The sequence below is a fragment of the Camelus dromedarius genome, chromosome 7 (genome assembly GCF_036321535.1).
Source record: "Camelus dromedarius isolate mCamDro1 chromosome 7, mCamDro1.pat, whole genome shotgun sequence".
Classification (NCBI taxonomy): domain Eukaryota; kingdom Metazoa; phylum Chordata; class Mammalia; order Artiodactyla; family Camelidae; genus Camelus; species Camelus dromedarius.
Genome location: NC_087442.1, coordinates 32,632,515 through 32,643,501, shown reverse-complemented (window position 1 = coordinate 32,643,501; position 10,987 = coordinate 32,632,515). Strand labels below are relative to the sequence as shown.

General features: G+C 32.6%; 1 protein-coding gene across 3 annotated transcripts in view; it reads right to left on the bottom strand.

Annotated features, from left to right (window-relative positions):
- Positions 1-1,054: 1,054 nt before the first annotated feature.
- TMEM168 (transmembrane protein 168) overlaps positions 1,055-10,987 on the bottom strand; it is a 28,210-nt gene continuing 18,277 nt past the window's right edge. For all 3 annotated transcript variants that reach the window (XM_010975557.3, XM_031455229.2, XM_064487428.1), the window contains exons 3-5: positions 10,363-10,505; positions 8,391-8,665; positions 1,055-3,048 (exon numbers count right to left, since the gene is read on the bottom strand). In XM_010975557.3, the coding sequence (XP_010973859.1) occupies positions 2,501-3,048; positions 8,391-8,665; positions 10,363-10,505 (966 nt within the window). In that variant the 3' untranslated portion in view covers positions 1,055-2,500. The remainder of the gene's footprint in view (positions 3,049-8,390; positions 8,666-10,362; positions 10,506-10,987) is intronic.

Genomic DNA, 10,987 nt, shown 5'->3' with positions numbered 1-10,987 from the left:
CACATAACAGTGTACACTTTTTAAAAAGATGTTTTTATAGGAGGGTGTTTTTGTGGTTTCAGCAAGGTATCATATAAGGAAGCAAATTCAGTCAACATTCTGTTGAAAAAATCTCCATTTTATCTATTTTTTAGTGGAATGGTAAAATTTTGCCCTAACAATTTTTATCACTCCAATTCCTAAACATATGATACATAAAATGAAAGCTGTAATTAGTCTCATTGTCACATCTGTTTAATTTTTAGGTAAAAGTAACCAGTGAATTTGTCCTTCCTGTAATATTCCTTCTCCATACTATCACTTAATGTTTTAAAACTGGCATCTTTAATTTATAGTTTAATTTATAGTTTTTTGGTTTTTTGGGGGTAGGAGAATTCACCAAAGTGGATACTCTGTAACTTTTTGGTTAATAAATTGGCTCAAGTCACATTTTTAGCCCAGACCCTTTTCAGCTATACTTTTGTAGAAAATATATATCAAAACATTAGCTTTATGGTTATAAAAATGTCTGCTACTTTTTTTTTTTTTGACATAATAATACTAAGAGATTTATTGCAACGAACTGGCTACATGATTGTTGGACTGGCTAGGGCAAGTGTGACATCCGTAGGGTAGGCCACTAGGCAGGCCAGGCTGGAATTCTTAAGCATGTTGTCTCCTACCTTTTGAATGTGATTTTTAGTAAAATGTTAATGCCACTTTATAAACAGTGCAGGATATACTTTGACATTTGCCTTTCTCAGTAAAGAGATATGCTTTAAAGCTAATTTGTTCATTGCTGGCTCAAGAATTTAAAAGGAGATTCCACTTAATGTTAACTGTTTTTTGTAGCTGTAAACTCATAATCTTAACGCCTGGCTTTTCCGCTACAGTATTTCTGAATAATAATTAAATACTTTATTTTATTTGGATGATATTGATATATATATGTAACCAAATATTGGTAAATTTCAAATCAATCTGTTACTAACCATGAGCTCCACGGACAATTCTTATGATTATCAATTTTAATGCATTAAAATATTCAATAACTTATTTTTACATTTTATGGAAATAAATTTTGAGAAAATTTTATTCAAAACATTAGGAAAATTATACTCACAACATAGAAATAATCAGACTATATAACAATACTGCATAGATAGTGGTATACAACTTCCCTGATACTAGCTAAGTGACTTCTTCCTAACTAAAACTTCAGTTTTCAAGTCACCAGGTAGCAAATGGTAGAGGCATTATTTCCTCTCTCTGAGGCTGGAAAAATGGCTTCAATGGTGAGAAGTCACACCATTTAAACAACAAAGATTATCCCCCAGTTTAATTCTGTTCCCTTCTTGTTACTTCCCACAGATGAAAATTTAGAATGTAAGGATTACTGGAACAGAATAGGAGGTAAATTACCTCTTAGGAGATAACCTGATCCAAGCCTGCTTTAATCAGATAAAACACTGAATTAAGTTCTAAAAATTACAACCACACCATTATGCTTAACTAAAATTGCCAATATGAATCCTTTTTACATAATACATCACGTGTATACAAGGAAAAAAATGACCTGTTTCCAATCCTTTTTGACCTTCAGTAGGAAAAAATGTTACCACTAACGAGGATTTGAAAAATAGTTTTCATGGCAGACCATTAACTCTATAGAGCTCAAAATCATTTCTGAATACTGAAAATAGCTTAAATCAATGAGAAATTGCTAAATTTATTTCATAAGATTACTTTTTGAAAGGGAAGACAATTTACTTGGAAGGAATTTGTAGTTGAAAACATTGTTCATTAAGAAAATATTGTTACCCTGAGAAAGACTTAAAATTGCCAGTGCTTTCAAAGGCTCCCAACAATGCATGAAGGAGCAATTTGTAGGCTCTAGCTTCTTACAGTCACCTACATGAAGAATGTTCTGACCTAAACAGTGATTTGGGCTTCTCTGTGATGCTGGTAACAGGTCACAACCAAGACATGTAAATGTGATGGACTATAGGCAAATTTTGCATTCATTTCAAGCACACTTCTTCCTTTTGTAATTCTTCAGATAGTCTTGGACTCAAACCTACTGTTAACAAAAAATAATCTTCTGTATGCAAGTTGGTAGTTTTCTTATAATAGTAAACAAATTGTCTGGTTTATATTCTCTAGTCTATGCCTAGAAAATAAGGCATTACTAATTCTTCAGTGGCCACTGCAGAGCAGAGACAAGTGTCTTCTTTCCAATCAGAGGTATATGCAAACATTCCTCAAAGTGCATTGTTACTTTTAACATCTCTTATGCATTTACAAAGTCAGCCTTTGTGACTCCCTACATACTTTTAGTATAAAAGAATGCTTATTCCCAATACCTTACATATACCATAATTACTTGAGAAAAGACAAAATGAGAGCAGTGACAGAAGTAGCAGGATACTTTTCACAAATAAAAATACAATATACAAAAAATGGCAAGTTAGTGATAACTGGTAGTATGAACTCTCAGTAACATTCCACTTTGGGTTCCAAATTAAGATTTGACAAGTTTGAAGCCTTGTCCTGTGTCCAGCACAGTAGGAAGAAACCAACTCATTTTTAATCTTTTCAAGCACCTAAAACAAGTTTTGCAGATCCAAAAAAGGTTCAGACCACACAACCAATTTGCCAAATGCACCAGTGGATATGTAATGCGAGGAAAGTGTAACATCCAGTGCTTGGCCACATCGCTTCCCGTTGGCAAATGCAGAGTGTAGTCACTCCACCGTTTTGACACGCCATACACTGCTTTCACTGTGCGTCCCTTTTCCGTCCAGCAGATGTTATTACTGGAGTTGCAGTTATATTCTACCCAGTCTTTTGTAAAGTCACCCAGCTGTGGTGGGTCAGCTTCTTCAATATCTATCGTCTTTGTCATCTCTGCTCCTTGCACGGCAATATACTGGTCATTGATTTTTCTCACTTCTTTTACCCAAGGGGTTGAATTCTCACTGTCTAGTACGATAATGAGCCGGGAACAAAAGGAACCATTCTTTTCTCGCCACCATTCTAAAAGTGTGTCAAGGCGTAGTATGTCTCCACCTGTGAACAAAAGAAAATTCAGTAGAACAGTAATTTCTGAAGTCTCTTATTAAGAATACTCATTTGTCTTAAGTGTATTTTTTTTTAAATTCTTGGAATTATGTAAGCAAAAAAAAGGGGGGGGGGAGCATTCCTTTCAAAGTATCTTTTCAGAAGAATTTTTAAAAACAGAAAACAGACTTTCATCTTCAGGTAAGAATCAAAAACCAAAAACCAAAAGAAAAAAACCCCAAAACAAACCCAAAAAACCTCAATCATCCTGTTACTCATATTAAAGGGATAGGCTATGCTAAAATAAGAAAATGATTTTGTAATGTTAAATTTAGTGAAAAAAATTATATAGGAAAGCTAATACTCTACACTAGGGGCAGCAAATTGTGGCTCATGGTCAAATCCAGCCTGCCATCTGTTTTTGCATGGCCTATGAGCTAAGAAGTAATTTCACATTTTCAAATAGTTTAAAAAATTTTTTAAAAAACCCCAAAAGTTTGTGACATGTAAAAATTACAGAAAATTAAATTTCATATTATTTCCATAAATAATATTCATTTATTATATTCAGTCTGTGGCTGCTTTTCCACTACAGTGGCAGAGCTGAGTAGTTCCAACAGCGACCTTTTGGCCCACCAAGCCAAAAATACCTGACCCTACACAGAAAAAGTTTGCCTACCCCCGTTCTATATTGCTGATAAACTGTTAACTTATCCTCATATGTAGGTACATACTAGATGAAGAACACTTTTCCAACCAATACCATAAATGAGTTTATAATGGATTTATTTTTAAATCAGTTTTATACCTGAAAAACAACAAAGGATTAAAAGAAAATATACCCAGAAAGGTCTAAAGTAAATAAATTTCTGACCTAGAAACCTGTCTTACAGCTAGTGCATTTTACATATTGTTCACTGTGGATGGTTTTCTGCATTAATTTTGATTTTTAAAGATGTTGCATTAAAATATTACCTTGATTATTTAATTTTCAGCACCCTCTTAAATTTCATGCCCCAGGCAATTGCCATCCTCACCTCATGCTAGTCCTGGTTCTGTCTCAAATGGTACACTAACCCAATCATTCTGATTCTAGGAATTTATCCTAAGGAAAGGGCAGAAATGTGGAAATAAAAAATTACATATAAAGATCCATCTTCCCACTGCTATCTGAGATAGTGTAAAATGAAACAACTAGGGGAAGGGAAATAAATTATGGTATAACCTTATGAGGGAGTCTTAAAATAATTTTTGTAAAGAAATTTTAATGGTAAGAAAATGTCTGTATTAGGAGAAAAAGCATGACATAGAAGTGTATCTACAAAAATAACAGTAGTAGTAATTTCTGGGTGTTTGGATTTTAGGTGGTTTGTGTTATACTTTTTTTATATTTTCCAAAAGTTTTACATTGAGTATATGTACTTTTATAATTAGAAAAAAGTTCTGAGGGGAGGGATAAGTTGGGAGTTCAAGATTTGCAGATACTAACTACTATATATAAAGTAGATAAACAACAAGGTCCTACTGTATAGCACAGAGAACTATGTTCAATATCTTATAATAACCTATAATGGAAAAGAATATATATATGTATAGCTGAATCAGTATGCTATACACAAAAAACTAACACATTGTAAATCAACTATACTTCAATTAAAAAGTTTTAACATGCTACAACTTACTAATACAAACACCAACAACCTAACTTCAGAATATATTCTTCTACTAAGAGCAACCATCCTCTTTGCTAAACCATCAAAATGACGATACCGAGAGAGAATCCTTTAGAATTTGGATTCTGTCAGTAGTAACGACCTCTGAAGCTCACATTCTTCATGAATAGTTAATATTTTTGTATTCACCAGCCTGCTATATCTTAGACTGTGACAGTGAAAAATCTGTTTCATGAGTTGCTCTTACACTCTTGCCTATCATCTCAGAGGCTTGACACATTACTAATGTACTGCCTCACAAAGACCTCCAGAAGGTACCTTTTTAAAAATGATCAAGCTAACTTTGCATTATTGTCAGTTTTATTAAACTTCTCTGGAGATGAGAGGATGACACAGGTTACAGGAGCTATTATACAAATTCCATCTGCCACCAAACATTGTCTAACTTGCCTTCTACAACTATTTCAATAAATACTTTTCAGCACATTCTACACTGATTCTTATATATATATATATATATATATATATATATAAAAATGCTCATATATATATGCTCTTTAGATATCAACAAAAGATTTAAAGCAGCATTAAAGCCCTTTAAACTGACTATTTCTCTTCTCTTATTTTGCTTTGCTTTCTCCTATGAATAGGTTCTATGTTGAATTTGGCTTTTGGCCCAGATGCAAAGTACTTACATTTATCTCAGATAACAGCCATCTGATGCAGTTCAAGTAATTGAGACTGCTTTTTAAAGGCTTTGTTTATCTGTGATAAACTGCTTTATGGGTTATCTGCATTTCCCCCATTTATTTCTATCTCTCTTGTCATTACCATAATTGTTTTTTACCCTCAAGCAAAGAGGCAAAAATATCAGGTACCATATTATGAAACCCCATAAATGGAGGAAGACTGCATATTCTAAGAAGTACTGTGAGTAAAAGTACGGGATAAAGGGCAAATCCAGATTTCTTTCTCACAGTGAGTTCCAGATCTGCTGTTCTTAACTTGCTAGCTGAAGTAAAACCCAGTCATGTTTCCTATTTAGAGGTTTTTAGAAAGATAACTATTAATAAATTCTCGGAGCTTCGAGTCCCTTGCTGCTTGGTTTGGAATGGATTATAGCATTTTCTTCAGAGCAGAGGTGTTCAACACTGTTACTGAGATAGAATTAGCCTTTGAGGGTTGTCTTGGGCAGGCGAGGGGTAGGAACTGACTGAAAAGACAGCTCAGCCTTTGGGCCTGGTTTAACCTGCAAGCAGGCCAGGTGCCTCAAGTTGTGGGAGGATACAGTTGCTGAATTATGGGACAATACCTACCCCTTTTGGGAAAGGGAAGGTATGCTTTCTCTATGGTTTTTCTTACTTTTATAATAAAGTCTCTCACAAAGAAAGTTACACATACAGGAACAAATCTTCTTGGCTACTAGGATTATATAATGGTCAACTTATTAATGACATACTTCAAAAAATATTATAAAGATATCACTGCAGAACTTAACTGCTAGACATTTACCTAAAATATAACCCTACTTTAAAGTTTAAGTCTTTATAAATTATTCCTAACTCACAGTAAATGAAAATTTAAGGGTACTGATATATTATGCTACTTATCTTGGTGTCTGTTACTCTTCCTAGGACAAGAAAAAGCTAATATAAATATTAATAAACTGAATATCTAGAATTTATTTCCAAAGTCATCTTTTTAAAAATAGTTGAAATAAATTGTAAAAGATTTTAGAAAAGTGCAAACTTTTGGAAAAATGTTTGTATTAAGTAATAAATCCTTCATGTAACCATATTACATGCTTACTTTTAAAATTATTTTATTACAATACTTAAAAACTAAGGATATATGCATGACCACCAAAATTATGCCTTCCCCCCTCCTTTAATTTGAGAAGAGTTTATTACAAGCATTGCAGTAGTTTTCAATAATCAACCCCTGCTTTTAGGTCTGAAATTTTAGTTCTGTAAAGATTTTTGAATGAACTATAATTTTTTTCTTTTGTGCTCTGGAGTACACAAAATGGTATACTTTACCTGGAATTGATATAGCCATAAAGGTTAAAAAGTTATTTTCTACATTGAGTCATAGAAAAGTTACAGGTAAAGTAAATGATTTTATAAACTACCATATTGAAGTAGTTTTAATATTGAATAGCATCTTCTATTTTCTAACACTGAAAATGGGTGAACCATGCCAACAAAAATATCTACTTAATCATAACATGCCATTTCTCTACCTTCATGATTTCCACCTTTGGCAGCAACATGGTACAATGGTAAGAAAATGTCAGGGGTCAGGCAGATTTGGGCTTGAATCATGATTCCATCACTTAGTAGTATTATGACCATAGAAAAAGGGTACAACCACTTTCAGCTGTCATTTTATCCTTTGAAAAATGAAGATGATAGAGGTCATAGGATTTACCCCAAAGAATTTTAAGTGAAGATTGTATCTAATAATGTATGTAAAGTAACATGCATAGTAGTAGCTGTACTTCAAAGGTGCTTGGTAAGTGTTAGTTTGCCCTTTACTCCTTCTAGACAGCCATTGAGTTACTCATATTTATTTGCAAAACCAAAAAATTATATAAAAATATGTTTATGATAAAACCCTCATTACCAATCTGGCATGAAATCAGTCAGATTAAGATGGTTTGAAATCATCTCTTCTTTAACCTTGAGTTTGTTTACTTTCTTCTGGAATTCCTGTGTTGGCGCTCTTCCTCCGTCCTTCCATAATACTTCTGTTTATATTTTTCTTTGATCTGAATCTTTTTCTACTTATTTTATGACTATTTTATTGTTTGTGTTTGAGGTGTAAAACATCTAAAATATTTTATAGAAAAAAGGATATGATTAAATCTAACTATTTCTAATTTAAAACAAGACAATTACCCTTTTTTCATGATTCATTCAGTGACCTCATCTATCAATCAATTACTTAAGGATCTCTTCCTATATGCCAAGCTCTCTTCTAGGCACTAAGCAAGTAACTCATAAAACAAAGACTTTGACTTTCAGGGTCTCTATTCTAGTTGGGGAGACCAACAAACACATTTACATATAAACAGGTCTCATTTCTTCTTTGGCAGGGAGATTTAAATTACCTCTTCTATTTACAGATAAGATAACTGAAACTGACAGAAGTAAAGTAACTAGCCTAAAACAACACTGTTCAGGCAAATTAGGGCCAGAACCAAGGTCTCTGGACATAAGGACTATTCCAACCGTATCACATCATCCGCTGTTTAAAAATTTTGGTGAGCTTTTTAACATAAGTAAAACTGCACAAGTGAAGAAACTACTGAAGTCAGCATCCATAACATTTAAAGACTTAGAAGTATTAGTCAAATAAGTTAATCAGCTTCTGAAAAAATGTAGCTATGTTTAATAATTCTGAAAATATTTTAAAGGGAAACTAATTATAAGTCTCAGATCAAGCAGTCCAATTGTTTTCTTCCAATCAATACAAGACAATTCTCAAAACCTTCAGAGATCACTAAAAGTACACTAAACAAGTATGCTAGAGAAAAAGAAAACAGTCATATACATATTTGGTCAACTGTTTAGTGGAGAACTGAGAATTCTGGAAACTTAATGTTTCAGTGTAAAGGATAGAGTCCCATGAATAAGGGTATCTTCACGGTAGTGAAACTGCCAGAGGTGGATTTACCTGCAAGGGCCCATTCTCCTGTACCGTGGGTGTGCCCACTGTAATACAAAACATATGTATCGTGTCTGGGTCCATCCACAGTCCGAAGTTCCAGGAAAGCTTTCAGTTTGGAATGTAGAGTATCAAAAGACAGTCCACTTGTGGAATAGTCACATCCATAGATCTCAATCATGTGATACGCAAAAAATCTTTGGATAGCATTAAGCATGCCAGTAGACCTCAAATTTAACTCCTGTACATGTTCTGGTGGAAGAAGTGTTGGTTGACCATCAGGACTGAAAGAGGAGCAAAAAAAAAAAGATTATTCTGGTGTTTTAAGAAGTGTTCGTTCTATGTCACATTCCTGTTCTTTATTTCTAATAAATTATCTAAGGATCCTAAATTGCTCCTAATTAAGTGGCAGGATTTTTAAAATACCATCTTTTCTAAAATTCCTATAGTGCTAACAATTAAGCTTGGAAAATCAAAGCCCAGTTTCTAAAAATTATGTCTTACCAATAATACAATAAACAAACTGAAAGCTGGGAGAAAATCTCCAAATGTAGATACTGCAACTTTTTGTTTTTATTCATATCTTCTTACCAAAAGACAGATGAAAAAGCAAGAGGATACTAATTTTACCCCAAAAGTGTTTCAAGAACACCTGGGTGGGTACAATAATAAAGTTACTTTTTTCTTGAGAAAAAAATTTTAACAAACTATGGAAGCAATATTTTAAATTATATATTTAATTTCTATTTTGAAAAAGGCAAGTCTTTATAAAGTTTTGTTCAAGTTTTATTAACTTAAGATACATAAATGATAGAGGATCTTATGTTTTAATAAACAGCATTTTAAAACAGTTATTAAAATTTAGGTCCATTGCCTTATACCACTGAACAAAAACTGAAGGCTTAGACCTGATCTTGGAACACATGTAAAACGGTACTCTAGTAAAGATGATAAATCAAGTCTTAAAATTGTCAGAATCCTAAATCAATATTGAGGCAGGAAAAAAATAACTCCTATCCAGAAAAGGGATTGTATTAGGAATTTTGAAAACTTCACATTTTGTTTCATGTATTATCAATACTATTCTAATAATACTATGTAAGTTCTCATTAAAAGAATAAAACATTTCATCCCAGATTTGTATCATTTAGCAGCCACAAAAAAGTAAAAGAATAAGCAATGCATAATCAAAATTATAATGAAATAAAAATCTAACTGTGCAAATTACTATTTCCACATGTTCTTTCTGCAGAGTTGTCTTACTTTATGGGATCCTTCTAAATCTATTTCTTTTACTTCTCATAAGAATCTTCAACTTTTTATCAAGCCCTTAATATGGAGAAAAATATTTACTATGAATAGTCTATTTTGTGTTTTTATGTCAAATATTTGAAATCAGATAACATTTTTATTTCAAATCCTTCCCCCACCACTGCCATGGAAAGTATAAATACTTGGTCAATGGCAAAGAATTATTTTTTTCTATTTCAAAGGTACTTAAAGTATAAGTAACTATAAGAACTAATGTTCTTCCTAACATTATTCTGATATGGCCAGAATGGTGCTGTTGTTTGCATTTTAGATAAAGACACTGAGGTTCAGAGAAGTTATGCCTTACCTAAGGTAACACAGAACTAGAATTTAGGACTCTCAGGTCCAGTGTACATTCTGTTATACCTCACCATGCTGTTTCATGGGACATTTTCTTAAACAAGACATCCTTCTCTAAAGAAAGGATAAGACCTTAGAAAATTCATTCGTATTTTGACTTTTAGCTAAAATACAAGCTAATCACATTTATCAAAAATAAAATTTTAACTGACGATTATATTATTAGAATAGATAAAGGTTTTTAAACATTTGGGATAAATGAAAAAAAATGCAAATAGTTTTGAAAAAAGAGCTATCGTTTTTTATTCATACAAATATTAGCAAAATGTTGAGTCAAGTAGCTATTACTAATTATACCAGGTTACTGTACCTGCAGAAGTTGGTGGGAATCACAATAGCATAGCCAACAGATGTTCCTCCTAAACAGTTACCCAGTTCATGAAAGAGCCCATGAGCCATGGATTCCAACGGCAAAACAATCAGAAGCATGCTCAAGAAGATTCCGTTTGTTGGCTAAAGAAATTTAAGACAGAACATTTACATAGTATATGAAAAGACTTATGTATGTGATATGCATATATATTTATATAAATTCAATATTTATTCACTTTTTACCCCTACTTCCAAGAAGGATAAAAAGGACAATTAATGACCTAAAAACAGTTATAAGTTGAAAGAGACAAGTATACATGGATGACCGATGAACCCTAAATTTACCTCTAAGCTTCTTTGGAGTTGTAGCAAAGTAAATACAGCATATCATATTTTAAAAATTGGTCAAATAACATCCTACCCAAATTAAAAAACAAAAAGAAACATAACACCTCTTAGTATAACAGAGAAAAAGTCAGAAAACAAATCCTTTCCTGTTAAAACCCACATGCTCTAAATCATTTTTCAAGTAACACACTCATTTACTTTATCAGAAAAGGTAGTTTTGAAAGGATTTTTTTTTCCTGTGCAAAGCCCAGAAATTAAGAGAAAATCTTAAAATG